At 37.5% G+C, this 19,199-nt stretch overlaps 1 protein-coding gene across 1 annotated transcript in view; it reads right to left on the reverse strand.

The window, feature by feature from the left end:
- PTK2 (protein tyrosine kinase 2) overlaps positions 1-19,199 on the reverse strand; it is a gene marked incomplete at its 3' end in the record, with an annotated part of 107,604 nt that overhangs the window by 74,361 nt on the left and 14,044 nt on the right. Inside the window, exons 3-4 of the mRNA XM_029087548.1 lie at positions 5,933-6,012; positions 4,299-4,361 (exon numbers count right to left, since the gene is read on the reverse strand). Of these exons, the coding sequence (XP_028943381.1) occupies positions 4,299-4,361; positions 5,933-6,012 (143 nt within the window). The remainder of the gene's footprint in view (positions 1-4,298; positions 4,362-5,932; positions 6,013-19,199) is intronic.

A 19,199-nucleotide genomic window follows, 5' to 3' on the forward strand; every position in this document is an offset into this window, starting at 1 on the left:
GGTATCTTCTGGTTTAAACTCAGAAGGATATCACATTTACAACAGGTACCTGGAGAAGTGTATTATTTGGAATGTTGGCTTGAGCACAGGTAAGTTTTGAGAATAAAAACTATTCTTTGTACCTGTTTTAATAATTTAAAGAACATTGAAAAAACATTTTTACACCATGTAGTCAGCTGAGAAGGGAACAACATGAAAACGGCAAATTCTAATAAAATCTATTAGAATTGAGTAGGAGATACCACATAAAGGAAAGGACTTCTCATGATATCACCTCAGTAAGCATGTTGACCGCCGTTCCACTACTGTTTTACCCTTTGCAGCACTACAATTAAAGGGTTTTTAAAAATTTCTAAGCTGACTTTTTCCTTTTTCCTAGCTTTTTATTGCAAGCAATCTCACTTTTTGCATCAGGATCCTAATTCTGTCTGTAAACTCAGATTTTGCAAACTGAATTACATCAAGTGCACTTTCACACTTTAATAAACAGAGCTGCAGCCATAGCTTGAAACCCAGAGCCATAAGGATTAAATATTTTTGCACCTAGCTTATGTCTGATGTGTGTGTATATATCACTACAGCAAAACATGAGCTTCAACAAAGGTGCCTGAGGAGGTGCCAGAGATATGTTGACGCAGAAGGAGATCATTGTACAACTAAGTATATCAAATATTGCATGACCGGGAACTAGTTGTATAGTATTAGCAGAAAATTTGCATGAGAAAAAGGCAAAACTACAAGAAAAACGCCAATAGGAAAAGGACTTATATCCTTGTCTCTCAAAAGCATTACTGACTCTTTTTCCTTTAAATTTAAGAGGTTACAATCTCTTTTAAACAAACACCCTCGTCTGCTTCTGAAATTAGTATGAAAGAAAGCTTTCCATGAGTGTGTGCGTTGAACATAAACAGAAATACATCTGGAATTCTTACATTTGGTAAAGAAAGAAAAGCTGTTAGCGAGCCTGAAATATACAGTATATATTTAGTGCTACCTAATGGCGCAAGAAGAAAGCCAAGTTTATAGTTAATATAAAAAGCTTACTCAAAACAATAAACCGGGATATTTTTAAAGCTCTCTAAAGACAAGTAGTATACAATTTCACAGAATATACTAAAAACATCCTCAGGAGGAGCAGTGAACGCTGGCATCTGTGCGATGACAGTAAGCTGAAAGATTATAAAACTTTCATAAATGTTAATTCCTTTGATGCATTTCTTCTCAAATGCAAATCATATGCGGTTTATCATCCCACACAGTTAAATAAATCTAACACACTATTACCATCCAAATAACATGCAAAGACATTTTGACAAGGAATATATTAGCTTAACATTAAGCATTTGAGAGAGAAATGGTGTTTTCAAAAACGAAGCACCCTACATCACTCCAGTATTCCTCATCTTAACAGAACTGCAGCACGTGGCTGCAACACTCTGAGGCGATTCATTATTAAAAGCAGTTGGAGAGTAGCCTTTGGTACAGATCTGCATGTAACAAATTCAGAAGAAATTCTTCTGCAGAGTACAACAAAACACAACTCAATAAAAATTTGTTAACGAAGTGTATCTTGTGTTTGACACAGCAGATTTATTTACTGGAGGAGAATTTAACATTAAGTAGCATATAGATTTAATGCCATGGTCAAAACCAAACTATAGGGACCTATAAAAAAGAGAATAAGCATTGGAAATTGAAGCATACAAACAGTTTTAAACACACAATCCTACAAACTCCTTCCCTTCCCTCCTCAGCTGCACTGCGTGGGGGTAAAATGGCCAACTTGGGATACACACCAACCCAGCTCTCCAGATTAAGAACTCAGACATCTGTTTTCTGATTGCCACTAAGAGATAATTAGTAGTGAGATCCTGGCTTATACAGTTCTACTACAGCTTTGCATTTAACCTCATCTACTCCATCCTACTTGTGGGCTTAAATGTAAATTTATTTTTTTAATGTATAAACTTCAATGGGATTAATAAAACACCAACTACAGATAGATGATATCGCTTGTCATACAATGATAAGCGGCTTTAGGCCACATATATCTTTATTTCTGTTTTTTATCTCAATTGAAGTTACAACAAAAAAGTAACGTTAGATTAACATAATAGACTTTAACATGCTTCTTAGAAAATTGTGGCTGCAGCTGTTCCTTCATATAGCTCCCATTTTTGTACTTGTAATTATCCCTGTTCTATGTTAACAGGCTTCACTTTTATTCTGAAAAAATTCTTCTTTCATTACATGAAGGCCCAACTATTAAAGGCTACTTAACAGTTTGATTCTATCTACCATTTCCCATCCAGATTTGCTCTTGTATGAAAATCTGATCAAAGACGAATATACATCAAATAGACATCTGACAAAGACAGGCAAGAAGCAATCACACCAAATGCAAAAAAGTGCCATTTAAAAATTGCACTCAGCTGGTTTAAGTGTCTCATGATGTATTAAAACTAGCAAAAAAACTCCCCAAAACAAACAAAAAGCCTCACTTGAGAAATAAGTATTACTTGTGTAGATAGACCTTTGTAGGCTATTAAGGTGGTAAGATTGAATGAGTACATTTTGGGGATCACAGACTCCTACTAGCTTATAATTATCTATAGCCACTTTAGGGTGCTTTTATCCTTCATCTCTCCCAGCTGAATCCCATACAAAACAAATTTTGCTTCTCAAAAAACCAAACCAAAACAAAAAAGAACCTTGAACTGCACAATTCTACATTTCTGATTTGGCATGGCATTAAGCTGTTATAGATTTTGCTATCAGGGTTTTGCTTCACTTTGTCTTTCACAACAGCAATTAAGTTATTTCCTACCAAAACAGTTACTGCTTGGAAAACACATGCACTGAGAGAAATAAGTCACTGTCAAAACTGGAAGCAGCCCCACAGTGCGTCCTCCAGGAACTCTTACCTGTTACAATTACTAATTAATGTTTCATGTAATGTGTTATGACCCTTGTTCCCTTTTTCTTATTGTTTCCAAAGCTGTTAACCTAATTACAAATGTTTGTAGCTTGTGAGTTGCCAAATAACTGATTTTAAAACCTCTTTAACAATTTCTTGCTGGAACATCTGTAAACAGCAACCAGTGTAACTCACACCTCCCTTTTCCTGAAGAGGATGATATGAGATCAGAATTTCTCCAGGTCACAATACTTTCAAATCTTTCTTATATCACCTTTTAGCCTGGTCTATCTGCTCATCTGGTTCAACTTTACTAGTCCTTTCTCTGAGGTTCCTCAACCAGGATATTTCTACTAGTGGTTACTGTCAGAACGCTCAAGTTCTTCAAAAACCCCCTAATTCAAATAAAAACAAAGTTTTAAAAATTCTGCACAGATAGAGGAGCACTACACACTACATAAATAAGGTAATTCAATAAAATTAACTTTACCTATTAAAATCATATGGTTTCCTCAAAAATCCTTGTGAACTTATTAATTATGATGAAAAATCTTATCTTCCACCCCCAAATTCACTAATTTCACACCTCTAAAAGTTAGCACATGTTGTTTTATTAAAATAAAAAATAGAGACTGCAATGCTACACCAACCTTTTATCCCAATTTTGTATTAAGCTGTACATCACATCGTCTTTTCACAAAGAAAATCATAGTGAAGAGTAGATCATTGGTGTTTAAACGTATTAAAGAGTGTTTCACTAAATTAATGAAATTAAACCAGTTTTCAATCCCTGAAACTTCTAAAGGACTTTGGACAGTTTGGACTGAAGCCATATAACGAACAACATGATTAAGTAACCAAAATATTTCCAGTATAAGGATGCTTCTTGGTCTTCTTAAAATTAGTGATACACAGATAAATAATAAACTTGCTAACTGCAAAGTCACAATTCAGGAAATCCACATACTGAGCAAACAGAAAAAAAAAAATAATACCACAAACATTTCAAGTAACACAAACTTTACCACAGATGAGACACAACTGAAGAAGGTAATTATGCACAGAAAACTATTTAGAAAGAAAATCACCTCAGAACCAGACTTGATGAACCTATAAACATTAGCAAAACTGCAAAAAATCCTAACAACCCTCCTGATCAAGTTTAAACAACTCCAGTCTTCCCTAGACCAGAGTTGAAGGTGCTCTTCCTACTTCTCTATCTTGATAGGTTTCATCATCCTTTTCTTATACTACAGCACTCCAAGATCTCAACAAGCTTCATGGAATAAAAAATTACAGCAGAAATGTTCTGTTATTGAGCTGAATTTAATGTTCCTGATTAAGAAACAGTTCCAACCTCAAGCTAGAACACAATACTTACTCTAACACTTCATAGTTGGACTTCTTTTCTAATGCATTGCCTCTCATCTCTCCGTAGGATCTCCTGAAGTCAGGAAAAATATTTGAAAGCGACAGTTATTGGATGATCCAACCTAAAACTACAACATCAACATAGTCAAATCTTTCAGAGACTTACCATTAGAAAACACTGGCAGAATGAATTCAAATATAAATATTAGTAGGTTTTTCTCCTACCTCAATAGATTTTTATTTTACAAAATAATTTAATGTATGGAAAATTATACAGGACTATAGCAGCAGTGCATTTTCAGAACCACTTTAAACCAGCTTAAACTACACTGCTACCAAAAGAAGCACCCTTTGGCAGCTCCTTCTACCTCCAACAGCACCTCCCTCCCTTAAAACAGCACTCGGGTCTGTGCACACAACAGGGAGAACCAGAGGAATGATGAGAATGAACAGTTTCAATCCAGACACGTCCCCATTAAAAACTACATCAATCAATAAATCAGGTATGAGTAGCTGTTGTTGGGAGAGGGCTGGGATCATTTTTTATCACTGAGAAAGTGGATAATTAATGCTTATGGCAAGATAGTCTTAGTAGTCATCTGCTAGAAATATCTCATGAAAATGCTCTGAAAACCCACGGCATGAGAACCATGGAAAGCAAGACTTGGCCAATAAAATAATCTATTATTATTATTATTATTATTATTATTATTATTATTATTATGCTCATTCCATGTTTTGAAATAAGACACCGACAATTTTGTAAGTAAGAAGTTTGCAGTTACACAAAGAATTTTTGTTTTCTCTGGGGCTACCAGCAAAACTTACAGCAAAAACATTAAATTCTTCTACAACACCTACACAATTTCATAAGCCTAAATTTTGTTTTATTTCAGAAAGTACTGTTCAAAGGACACTTTCATTCTTTGCTAACAGGTTTACATTTGCCATTAATTTCTTATCAATTTTACATCTTCCCTAATCTCCCTGTGCAAGACAACAGCATAACTAAAGCAAATGTTTCAGGCTAAAAATTCTCCATAAATTAGTAAAAACCCAAACATGCATTTCAAAAGCTGTGCTGGGAACTCTCTCAAGGATTTCTTAATCTGATAAATTTATCTTCATTTTCCAGCTGTCTACGCAGTTGACAAGAATACCAAAAAACACCCAAAAGAATCCTTAAGATTTAATCATTTGAAAATAGCACATTAAAAACTGAGTAAATGCAGAGAGGAAAGGTAGTAGCATTTATCTTTAATTACATTATTTAGCTGTAGGATTTATATATGCACAATGACAAGAGTATTTGCTAAATAACACCAGAGATGCGTTGGTTTGTTTTTTTTAAAGTTTACTTCACTGTACAGGCCTTTGAATTATTCAAATGAAGAATTCACATAAAAGTCAGTATCAAGATGTAATTAATTACAATTTTAAAATTAATGTTAATTTAAAAATCACTCAAAATTAGTTACAATATAGTCTATTCAGTTTTTCTTCAAGCTACTTTGTAGTAAAAGAGTTTTATGATGTTTTATTCAGCCATACTGGTCAGGAATCGATGAAATATAAGCAGTTTAAAAATTAATGTATATATTCTGTCAGAAACATGTTGAATAATAAATGAAATTATCAGCTTACCGGATTTCAAGGCAACCTAGTTTCAAAGCAATTTCCTGGTCCACTTGATCTGCTATTTCTAACATATAGTCATTTTTCACCTACAGCAAAAGAAGTAGGTACGCATCACAGAAAGATCAGTTCAGTGCCAACACAGACTAAAATACTGCCCAAACAACTTCAGAATAAACACATCTTCAGTTTAACTTTCTGGAATGACTTTTTACAGTGTGTGAAGAGAAAAAAGATGTTCTGTTCGTATTCTCCCCAAACCAGTTGTACTTGTGTAAGAAACCCATTTTGACTGCAATGAACTTGATAAAAAAAAAATCCTTATCTACATCAATATCACCCATGTTTTATAAAATACAACCAAAATCTTCAGAGGAGGCTGAGCAGATGGTTGTCCCTGCATTCCAGACATGTGAACGTATGCTGTGTTCTTCAACCACCCTGGTCAATAGTTTCTAATTTTGTAGGTGCATCTAAATCATGCATATAAACCAGACAAGTGTCTGCACACTGCTGTGAAATTAAACCAGCTGTAAGTAAAAAGAGTGGTATGTGAAAATCATACTGTACACACTGGCTTAACGTGGTGTTTGAACGAGCAGGAGGAAGAGACAAGAGTGTAACTAGATGATTACCACCTACTGTAGGAAGTGCAACAGGTCAAGGAGTGTGCTCTGACCCTGAGGCCAAACGCTTTGGCCAAATGATCATCCCTCCTAAAAAGGGTGGTTGGGGCAAACGGCGTGTTTGGAGCACTGCTGGTATGCACTGTCCTCCCGTTGTGCTTCAGCACAGTCTAGAAGAGCGATAAAGTGGCACGCCGTGCAAAAGACGTACCACAGAGCATGCTAAGTATTAAAAAAGATGGGACTACGGTGGGTCAAAGCTTCATCACGTGTCCTGGACTCGTCTTATTTACTAACACCGCTGTAGGCAGAAAGCCTGCTTTTTAGGTAATACTTCCACCACACTGGAGTAAGTCATTTAGACAGTTATTAACAAAAGGGAGTAAGAAAGAACAGAACTAGACCTGAAGAACTTAAACCTGCAAACCCTCTCTTCCATGCAACAGGCTTTTTTCACCAGTAACATGTCTCTACAGAAGTCCAACTTTTCTTCAACAGCTCACATGATGTTCTATCTTATGAAATCATAAGCTTACTATTGAGGTTCTAAAGCCTCTTGTTGCAGAAAGTCCTGAGATACCACAAAAATCCAAGACTTACAGATCAAAGAGGAGATTTGACATTGCGAGAGAAATACACTTCATAAAATGTTTGTTGAGTGATGGCAAGTTGTAAGAGAAGCTATTTCAAACTGCTATCGATATGAAATTCATAATTTAAAAGATAGGGAAGCACAGCAGCAGATTCAACAGCTGGAGGTCCTCTCTAGTCAGCATCCTCCCAGTAAAACATGAGCGTGCAACACAGCATTCCCCTCCCACCAACGTGACAGCTGGATCCAGCCCCAGACTACAAAGCAACAAATACACGAGACCATCCTAAAAAAATTAATTTGTTATTGAAAGATGTGGAAAAAGAAATATGATAAACTGTGTAAAAGTGAAATATAAATTATCACAATAGCTGCAACATCAAGAGAAGGCTTCTAACATTTGGACTCATCCAGGTACCCAACATGTTGGCAAAACAATAAAGGCTCTTAACCCTTCTCAATTCAACTCCCTAATGACAGAGACAGGAGAAGAAATAAATGTTCTTTGGCATCATGTAGTTCATTATTTGTATTCATGTATAGAAACAGTCATTTTGTATTCTCATGGTAGTGATACACAAATTAAAATATGTAGAATTAATAATTGTATTTTTCTTCATGATGCTTGCAATGAAAAAACCATACCTTCTCCTGTGAAAAAGCGTTCTATTTGAGTTTTTCTGGTAACTGTTATGAAAATTTATCTGATTAAAGGTTAAAAAAAAGCCCCCCAAAACCACAGACTCCGCACAACTCATAATGAAAATGGCTGTAAGTGATATAATAGAGAGAGATGCATCTTTCAGGAAGTCAAGATGTTTTGATTCGGTACTTTCATCCAAAGGTTCTCAAGTGCAGAATCTCCTTATGTGTTAATCAAGTCAACAGTCACTGCTCTAATGGAAGAAAAAATTTGTAATTTATGAAATAATTTACAACCAACCACGTATAAATTAGAGAGAACTGTCAGTTATATGACCACAGATATTACGTGTATCTAAGGTACATATCGTATTGGCATCTGTCTGTTACAAGACATGGCAGATACATTCCATTAATCTGATCGACTCGGCAAAGAAGAAATATTTTCTGCAGGGGTAATTCGAGGTCCTGTTCTTCAGCAGCAGGTGTAAAACACGGCCTAACGCTACGAAGTGACTCAAGAGTTCTCCTGTCTGAATCACCCAGAATCACAGAATGCCTGAGGCGAGAAATACACCTGGAGGTCATCTGGTTCAACCCCTGCTCAAGTAGGGCCACCCAGAGCCACTTGCCCAGGACCACTTGGGAGTCCTGGTGGATGAGAAGCTTGACATGAGCCAGCAGTGCGTGACTGCAGCCCGGAAGACCAACCATGTCCTGTGCTGCATCAAAAGAGGGGTGGCCAGCAGGGCGAGGGAGGTCATTGTCCCCCTCTACTCTGCCTTGAGAGGCCCCATCTGGAGAATTGTGTTCCAGGCCTGGAGCCCTCAACACAAGAAAGATGTCAAGCTGTTGAAGAGAGGAGGAGAGCCAGGAAGACCATCAGAGGGCTGGAGCACCTCTCTCATGAAGAAAAGTTGAGGGAGCTGGGATAAACTGCAGCATATGAAGTTCTACTTGAACATGAGGAAAAATCTTTACTGTGAGGGTGACTGAGCACTGGAACAGGCTGCCCAGAGAGGTTGTGCAGTCTCCCTCCCTGGAGATATTCAAAAACCCTCTGGACAAAATCTTGGTTCATGTGCTCTATGAGTCCCTGCTTGAGCAGGGGGGTTGGACTAGATGACCTTCAGAGGTTACTTCCAACCTCAACCATTCTGTAAGCTGTAATAACTTAAACAGAAAATTAAATTAGAACTTCTGTTCATCAGTAATGATATGAAACCTGTCATGCATTAAAACTGTCAGACCCAATCTCACAGCATTTAAATCAGGAATACAGTTTTCAGGCTCCTGTGTTATAACCAGAGATGACCTCTGCAGAACCCACAGGTGGCAAACAACAGAACAGTGCTCCTTCTCCACAAGTCTACATGGGGATATTTGAAAAGTATTGTAGAATCACAGAATGGTTTGGGTTGGAAGGGACCTCAAAGATCATTCAGTTCCAACCCCCCTGCCATCAGCAGGGACACCTTCCACTAGACCAGGTTGCTCAAAGCCTCATCCAGCCTGGCCTTGAACACTTCCAGGGAGGATCAACCACAACTTCCTCAGGCAACCTGTTCCAGTGTCTGACCACCCTCACAGAAAATAATTTCTTCCTAATATCTATTCTAAACCTGCCCTCTTCCAGTTTAAAGCCATCACCCCTTGTCCTGAGGGTACTTGCCAGTTCCCTCAGGACCTGCAGATGCATCCCATTAGGTCCCATGGACTTGTGCACCTTCAAGATCCTTAGGTGCTCCCGAACCTGATCTCCTACAGTGGGTGGCTTTTTGTTCTCCTGGACCCTTCCTTGGATTTCTAGGACTTGGGCAGTGTGGCACGAGCTCTTGCTGGTCAAGACTGAGGCAAAAAAGTCATGGAGCACCTCAGCCTTCTCCATGTCCTGGGTAAAAGTAAGAAACAAACTGAAGATGCAAGTTCTACGTAAGCTCAGTTCCTATATGGATGCCTGTATTCCAGAAATGTATCAAGTTAAAAGAAACTGTAATCAATTTATTTCTTGTTTATATCATCCATACTGAGGTTTACAGAACTTTAATTGTACTTTAAATACAAGCTTTTATTTCATTCTCCTACCCTTTTTCTGAGAATTCACCTTCACATGTACGTCAAGTTACTTCACCTTAAAATCTAACATACCTGGTTCACAAAATCCATTAGCCAGCCTGCCTTACATCCACTCCAATCCAATATCCATTGGCTAGGTCACTTATATTTAATTTTTTTTTTTAAACTATGCATTCCATTTTTTGAACCATTTCAACCATTTTGCATCACCAGCGAATTTCAGAGCTGTTATCCACCTATTTCTTGAGGCTTTCAGACACCGAAAAGAACTGACTGTAGCCAAGTATTTTTTCAATCCTGATACAGAAAACTTCCCCTTGCAGAAACTGCTAAAGTGAGGCCACTAGTATATCATGATCAAATTTGTATTCATTTATCTTCACAGCTCATTGCCTTGTAGATCCCAGTACTGAAGTACTTCATTTGTTAAACTAAACAGCTTAAGAACATCTTTGGTTTCATGCAAAGACATTTTTAAATGTTGCTAGCCTCAAGTAACTATGATTCCATAAATAAATAAGCAACGTTACCCAAACATTTCAAGTTTGGAGTTTCTATCCTCTTGCCCTCTGGCTTGTGAGTTTTCACAAATTCCAGTCATGTTTTCCCAGTCTGACTCTGCAACCACAGACACCAGAACTTGAGTAAGAAAATTTAAAAAACTCTCCTGATCCCAACAATTTGGAAAAAAAAAAAAGGTAAGTATTGTGAAAATTCACAGCTTATTTGCAAGACAAAAGAGGCATTTTCACCATAACGCTGCAAGCAGACAGTTGCCTCCTTGAGTGCATAATTTTGTTCGTGTGACAGGCAGAAAAAGGGATGGGGGTTTTTTTTTGCACATCCCAGTCCAGAAGAGATGGATAAACACAGATATTTCATAAAAGTGGAATAAATCACATATAACCTTTCCATCTCACATCTCAGCCAACAGAGACTCTCCCTTGCTGATTTACTGTCTGGGAGGTGTGGGAAGGGGTGTTATTTCTGAAGTTCCTTGGTACAGTGATGTGGGGTTTTAAGTCTTTCAAATTCACTACATTGTTCAACCTGAAGAGTGGGATAAAATGCCTTCATTCACCCAAGATGAGATGAAAACACAGAAGAAAAAGATACTCTCCCTCCAATGTCCATAAGTGACTAATAGCATTGTTCACATCCACTCATCGAAATTAACAGTTGCACTTGATTATCATAAAACACTGCAAATACATTATATACACCTATTTATTTTTGTGTTTAAACTTTGGAAGGTATACAAAGGGCTTATAAGCTTCGGGAAACCTATGGTGATAATCTTGTCTAATTAAATTGAGCAGTGTCCTGTTATGGAGAGCAAAACTAATGAATTGATAGAGGGAATTAATTTTATCTTGCTTTTTTCAGAAACCTGCCCGCACACATTCTTTTTTAAATTTCAGTAAGACTAAGGAATAAAAAAAAAGGCAGATTCAATTTCTGCTCCCAGAATACTAATGAGAACTTCTCTTATCACCTTTAATTTTTCTTGACTATTCTCTTTGAGATGGTATTAGATCAATGCATGAACTAATGCTCGTGCAAAGATTAGACAGGAATTTTGCAAGAGATTCAGCACGAGCTGCATAAACTCCTAAGGAAAAAGCCTGAACAAATATTAAATGGAAGAGACGCAAGAGATAATTTAATGGTAATTAAGTGCACTGCCACAAGGCAATTGAATAGTTTTCCTAGAAGTCTTTTGTGTTTGCTCATTTATTGCTTATATTATTGTTGTTTATAATACAGTTAAATGAGAGAAACGAGAATATTTTTTGCCTGTTTAAGAGAAAAAAGACCCTATCTTTAAGGGCATGGAGTCTATATATATATATATACACACAATAACACAAAAATGAAACTCCTGACCAATTTACAGAATTCTACCCATTTTTTCTGTTTACTATGAGTTAAGAAGTAGTATGCTAAGAGGGAGGATGAATCTTGCTCTGTGGGTTTTGGAGATACTGTTATGTGTGAGTTTGTGTTGCCCCTGCAGAACTGCCCTCCTCAGTGGTATGTGCAGAGCTTTACTTACGGCTCCGGAGCTCAGTTAACAGAATGCAATGCCTGGAGGAAGGCTGAAAAGTACGTCATCAAGATATATATACTCTTCAAGCAGATCAAGTATCACTGCTGCTGTCCTGCTCCCCATTTTTATTGTTCAGAATGGCATCTTGCCAAAGGCTAAATCAGAAAAAATCGTAGGATGCTATTTAATATACCTTAATTTTACCTAAGAGAACACTAATTTAGATAAACTTGTCACATAAACCGGGTTTTGAAAAAGCCACCTCAGAAAAACTAACCTGCCAAACAAGAAACAGCAAAGCAGCAACCCTTACCAATTTAAAGTACTCCTGCTAAACCTGGGTGGCACTACCTCAGTTACACCACGTACCAGAGATCAGACGTTCTGGCAACGATAACACCACGTGGAGCTTGCAGTTATCTCCAAAGCTTCATGGTCACAATGTTTTAGCAATAAAAATGCATGAAGATTAACAAGACAGACACAGATTTACACTAGGATTATGAATTCAAGGGTTATACTGCTAAAAGCCTGTATACTTTTTATTTGGTAGCAATCAAACCCCAAAATATTACGTCTTAAGTGAACCACTGTGGTTTACGTTCCCTGTAACACACTTGTTTCCACTCACTCATTTTGCATTCTAGCAGAACGTGGTTATCTGAACTTGCAGAGAAAAATATATTGGAAAACAGTGTAAAGGAGGATAGAGACAAAAATAATTTCTTGCTGTAAATGTGGTGCTGATTTTAAGCACCTTTTCCCTCAGATTTTTTTTTTGTAAATGTTCTAACAAGTTTAAATCAGATTTACAGTCAAGCAGGTGCACGCTTTGCGGGGGGAGGAAGAATTAGTCTATTTAAATTCCATTAAATGTGGTATAATGGAAATGCAAACTGCTTCAGGCTTCTCGGTGAGTATTACCACAGTGTCAGTGTTAGAAGTTACTGTGCTTGCATTTGATTTTTCACAGGCTGGCAAATAGGAATTAAAGTGTGACCTATGCTTTACATTTGTAGTTAACTTCTTGGTCGCAACACCTACCATCAATTTACTACAAGAAAGGGATATAAAATGTGGAAAACATGAATGCCAAGCAGAAATGCACCTCTGGGAGGTAGGAAAAAAGTCTTTTATATGTCTTGAAAAAATAAAAAATGAAACAAAACTGCCACCTCCCTCAACACACATTACCTGTGTTCAATGAACAGCTGCTTACAATGGGCAGCAGTATTTAAAACAAACCAAGAATTTACAACTCAAACATAATCCTACGTCATAACCTATTTCTTGACGTATTAATGTCCTGATACTCAGTGAGAATTCACTTTTGTTTATTTACCTTCTATTCTCACTGGTATTTTAAAATAGTTTTTCTGTCACTATTCTTCACTGGTTAGCCAGAAGAAAAAATCTCTCTTATGTCTCTAGTCTTCTGAGCATTAAATGTTCAAAGATACCCTTAAATCACAAATAAATAAAGGAGGTGAACACTGAACCGTGAACTAATAAGTTCTTTCCACAAAGAAGACAGGCACGTGAGCAAGAGCCCAGTTTCATTTCTGATGACAGACTTTTACAATATTTGTTCTTTTTCTTGAATGGGCAAATTATTGATGGCAGAACTTCGACATTCTCAAAATGTCCTAGGAAATAACGAGCGCTTCCCTAGCTGTACAAACGGCTGGTAACTTCCAGCTGGTCTAATTTAAAATAAAAATTAGAGACAGAGGAAAGCCCCTGTTTGTGAAAATGGAGAAATCAGAGAACAGCCCTACGCTAGCACACATGACTTAAGAAGAAATCTATCACAGGCCTCGTATTTTATATGCCAGCTGCTACTTTCAAAAGCCATCTGCTTCATTTTTCTGCAGACGATTTTTTTATGCAGCTGCAGTATTTCAGAAAAACGTTCACTCAGGCTGACAAGCCATTTTGCTAGTGCAGTTCTTAAAAACACCATGCTGGACTTAAATTTCTTTATTTAAAACAAAAGTAAAATCATTCTGAACTTATTACTGAACATTTTCCACGAGATTAGGATTTGAAAAAACCTACTTGCTGTGTCTTAAAAATATAATTTTAGGTTTAAAATTGTTTATATCCTTAGAAAATATTAAATAAAATTATCAAACTTTCTAGTGAGTTTTTCTTTCTAAGCCTAACTACTGTGGAAATTCTTTAGTAACAGTACTATCAAATGGTGTCTCAAAAAGGGCAAATACCAATAATTAGCCACTACACCGGCTTTCCCAGCTCATTTAATGTTACCAAGAAATTTCCCACAGGATAATCTCCAATTTTTCAGGACAGTTTAAAAATAAGCAATCTATTTCTTTTGCTTTACTTTCAATGTCTATGACCTACTTACAAAACTTAGTCCTTTTTTTTTTTTTTTCGTTTCAATGTCTATGACCTACTTATAAAACTTAGTCCTTTTTTTTTTTCAAATTGGCATTGCTTTGAAAACTGCATTTAAAAAGCAATTCAGTGATTAACTACCCCCCCAAAGAGTTAAGCACATAACCAAAAAAAGTCACCATCACAACACCTAAGGTAGATAAGGAAACAAAGAAACAAAATGTCTTCTGAACTCCACTTCGTATCTAGCATAAGAATCATAATTATAACAGTTTAACGAAGCGTGGAAAACAAAGACTCACATTACATCATCTTCTCCTTATCCATTTGTTCTATCCAGATATTTTTAACTGGTGTTTTTTATATTCTGAAATTAGGGACTTGTGCTTAGTTAGTGGCATTTATATTAACAAATATAATCTTCCTCTTAACCTTCCTGCATCTGCAATAATTATTTATTTATTCTTCTTTTTAACAGCTCAGGTGTCTTCTAGCACCTGCTTTTAAACATTCAAGTTTCTAATACCTGAAGATATTTTGGTGTTCATTTTTTTGGATGTAATAGCTCACCCTCGGCCCCACAGAAACTGCTCATCAGGATCTTCGTTTTACACTCACACACAACACTTCTGGTGACATCAGTCCTATGAAAATCCAGTGAAATTTTTCCTGTGATTTGCCAACACTTAAATTCCAGCTTGGGTAACATTAAGTCCAGAATACCCCTATATCCATCTGAAAGCTGATCTTCAGCAACTACTTATGCGACCAAGACAATGACTGAAGCACACACCACATTTGTTTTCCCCACAATTTCACATTCAGAAGGAACAAAGTTGTTCTGTGCTCACTGTATTCCTGCTCAGACTGTGTTTTGCTCCACACTGGCAGTGGGTACCACGTGCAATTCCACCACGATCTGTGACACACCTCTTCCGTGGTACCCTATCAGACATAATTATCTCAAATATTCTGTGGTTTCTGATGTAATCTGTCTTGTAGCATTAAATGCACCACAGCAATGCTGTCACATACTCTGGGACAGATACATCATTAGATGAATGAGGAATAGTCGCCCAGTGTAGCTGCTTATATCTGTAATCACCAAACTGCAAAAGGAGATGTCTCCTCCGTCTTTTGGAGCCCATCCTTGTTTGCCAACAGCAGGTTCCTGTAAGACATTGAATTTCCTTCACTAAAGAATCAGAATAATGAACCTAAAAGAAGAGGGTCCCAACTCACATTATAACAGTTTCAGAAATCTCCTGCAAAATTAACCCTCCAAGATTTGTGCCTCATCTGCTCGGAATGAAGCACCTTATGCACAAAAGCCCAAAGCATCCTTCTAATGTCATCAGTATTTTTGAGGAGCCACCTTAACGATCATAATAGTTTTTAAAATATGCACAGGAGGGAAACACATATGTGTTTCCACCCCTATTTACCCATCTGATAATATTAGACTTATTAAAGAAGATAAGTCTACATTAGGGAAAATTAAGGCTCTGGCCTTTTCTAGGGGAGTTAAAAGCACAGATTCAGTATCAGGGTAACATTCATTTGCCATCTGCCCTCAGCTGCTCCTCCTCTTCGTCTTGCAAGGTCACACTCTCTATATTAGCTAGAGGTGATCTTTGACATCTCTAACTAATTTTGGAAGCTCCTCTGTTAATAATAAGGGCATTAGAGATGGTGGGGAAGGGAGGGAATCAACTTCTGATGAGGCATTGTTAGGAACAGAATGGCTAAAAATGATCCCTTCTGTCCGAGTCGGCTGATCTCCAGATGTCACTGCAACGCACACTGCTGCCTCTCAGACCTTCCCTAAAGTAGGACTATACTCTTGGGAGCCATAGAGTACTCAACCTACTAAGCACGCCTCGCTAACAGCTAATTTTATACTTCTCTGTGACACAGAATTTTGCTTTTTCCAGAACAAATCAGTCCAAGTATCAACGTCAGTCAACTTTTTTTTGGGGGGGGGGGGGGTCTAATGCATGTTCCATACAACAACAATAGACTAATCAGAATAACATTTTGTTCCAGGTTACTAACAAAGACATATCCACGCATCAGTACAGGGAAATCTCTCCTGAGCATTTTAAATTTATCGTCTGGAATTAAGAGTAATTCACATATGACTGCAAGAAAGCCCACAAGCACTATTTTCACCATTCCACAGTTGACAGCTGGACATTTTAAATCAAAGCAGTCCTTTTTCTTTGGACTGAGTCAGCTTGGCTGACCATTTCAGAGATATTTAGGAATACGAGTGTGTTTTACATTGCTATCATACAGCACTGCTCAGAAATTTGGAATATACCGAAGTAGCTACACAACAATACAATCAGCGAGATCTACGACAAGAATGTCAGCATAGTTTTGAGAGTGTAAATCAACTTTTACAGCTAAAAAATTAGTACTTTATGAGGTAATAGTGAATTTCAGCAGTTCCAAGAAATTGACCCCTGTAAAGGATCTCTCACAATTCTTTTTTACAAGCTCTAAGGAGCAGACAGGTGCTGTTCTGTTTGATTTATATTTTTATCATTATTTCAAAAATAATTTTTAAAATCTCTTCTTAAGCAGCTGCAATTCTTACATTTATTTCCACTTCCCTTTAGGGTGCAGTTTATGTGTCAAACATTAACTCCTCCTGAAAGATCTTTTTTGGTTTTTTGTTTTAATCAGGCTGCCAACATCAGGAACAACGCCAGCTTTTCTCCCTATGTCCTTGATTTTCTTCAAAACTTTTCCTGTCAAAGTCATTTGCTTTAGGTCTCCTATTTTTATTAAGGTATAAAAGATGTTGTTATTTAATTAGGTTAAAAAGTTTAATTCCCAGCCTGCACTTCAAATTATATCTCATGCATCTAAGCCTTATAAAACTTTAATCATTACGTTATTATAGTAATTGCCTGGGCTTGAAATTTCCTGCATGTTGGGGGGACAGTGTTAAAAAAGTAATTTAATTTGCATGATGTATTTATCTACCACAATACAAACGAGAATTTTCATTTAAGGAAATATATTTTAAGTGTTAACACACTCACAGACACTACAGAAAAAGAACAAAAAAGTGCCATTTGTCCAGAAGAAACTTTGCCTCCTCTTGCTTTAGAGTTTTTCGGGTTTTTTTAAGAAAACAAGTATTGCTCCTTTGCTCTTTTCTTCTTAAAAATCTTTTCCTTATGAAAATGAAGCTGCCTTGTACTTGTCTGGTAAAACACAGCATCCCTGTGCCACAAAATTCAGCTCCATTTTTGCAGAACAGCATTTACCTGCCCTAACTTTGAGATCATCCTCTCTCTGCTTGCAATTCCTTCTCTCCTGTGTTACATAAACTTTGGATCATTTTAAAAAGCAAAACCAAGTCCAGCCCTATTGTCTCCTTTATTTTATATACATATATATGTGTGTGTGTATGTATATATATATATATACATACACACACCTCTAGGGCAGCTCCACACTGCAAGCTAAACAAGGCAGCAGAGAGAAAAATCTGACGCTGATAAAAATGACCTTTTCTTGCTCTTTGGGATCAAAAAAACCCCCAAAAAGTTACTTTAAAAGTCATCTGTTGGAAGCACAAGGACAGCAACAATGGAACAGCTGATGCCTGAGAGCTGGTTTCCCCCCCACTCTCATACAGATGCTTATTCCCTTTTCATCAGGGGATAAACCATCTCCAATTACTGGGGGCTAACACGTTATTCAAGGATAAATGTGTGCAGGCTCTCGTCCCACAATAGAAGGAAGGCAATTCAAGTAGCTTACGTCTGATTCTCATTATATGAATGTTTTTAAAAGCCGTATTCTATCGTGATGTGAGATATGGCTGTCACTCCTCACTCAGCTCTTTAGGGAAGACAGAGAAACCCGTCTCCTTTATATCCACCTCCCAACACCCATGTCACTGGAATAGAGGAAAAGGAAGACACTCGCAATGAATTTCACCAACACTTATTTAAATCAACTGGAAATGCTCCCAAAAAGTACAAGAAAAATGTGAATTATAATTTTAATTACTTGAAAAACTCCCATTTTAATTTTCCTTTTGTACCCTTAGGCTTGTTTCCTCTGAAGTGTTATCGAAAAAAAGTAAAAATTCATAAAAAACATCTATTTATTTTGAGATTCACAAAACAGTCCAATGAACCAAACAAAACAAAAAAAAAAAAAAAAAGGAGGTTACTTTTTGCTAAAAAAACAGACAGTATTTTTATTCAGCAATCCTGAGTGTCCTTCAAGTTGAAATATTTGGGGGTGGGGTTGGAGTTCGCTTTGGTTCACATTTGGGTACACAATACAACGGGACACAACTGAAGGTTGGCACATAAAACCTGTGCAGCATCTGCCAACCATAAATCTGGCATTTCCTGATTTTTTAATTCTTTACCCTCACAATTCAAACAGCACTGGGTGAGATCCAATTTCCCTAATTTGGCTGAAATTCTAAGCATGTTGGACCCAAGGGAATAATGCAGTCAGTGCAGTATCACCACCTAAACGCTCCACAATGCAAAAGACAGAAGACACCTCTGAAGACCTGTCATCCCCTACCTTTGACACCTTCCAAACAAAAAAACCCCACAATTCTAGCACTGCACAAGCAAAACCCAAGCACAAATACAGGCTGGGCAGAGAATGGATCCAGAGCAGCCCTGAGGAGAAGGACTTGGGGTGCTGGTGGATGAGAAGCTCAACATGAGCCGGCAACGTGCGCTCACAGCCCAGAGGCCAATAACCGTGTCCTGGGCTGCACCCAGAGCAGCGTGGGCAGCAGGTCAAGGGAGGAGATTCTGCTCTTGTGAGACCACCACCCGCAACCAGTTCTGGAGTCCCTAAAATAAGAAGGACATGGACTTACTGGAGTGAGTCCAGAGGAGGCCACCAGGATGATCCGAGGGCTTGAGCACCTCTGCT

The sequence above is a fragment of the Antrostomus carolinensis genome, unplaced genomic scaffold, assembly GCF_000700745.2.
Source record: "Antrostomus carolinensis isolate BGI_N321 unplaced genomic scaffold, ASM70074v2 scaffold12991, whole genome shotgun sequence".
Classification (NCBI taxonomy): Eukaryota; Metazoa; Chordata; class Aves; order Caprimulgiformes; family Caprimulgidae; genus Antrostomus; species Antrostomus carolinensis.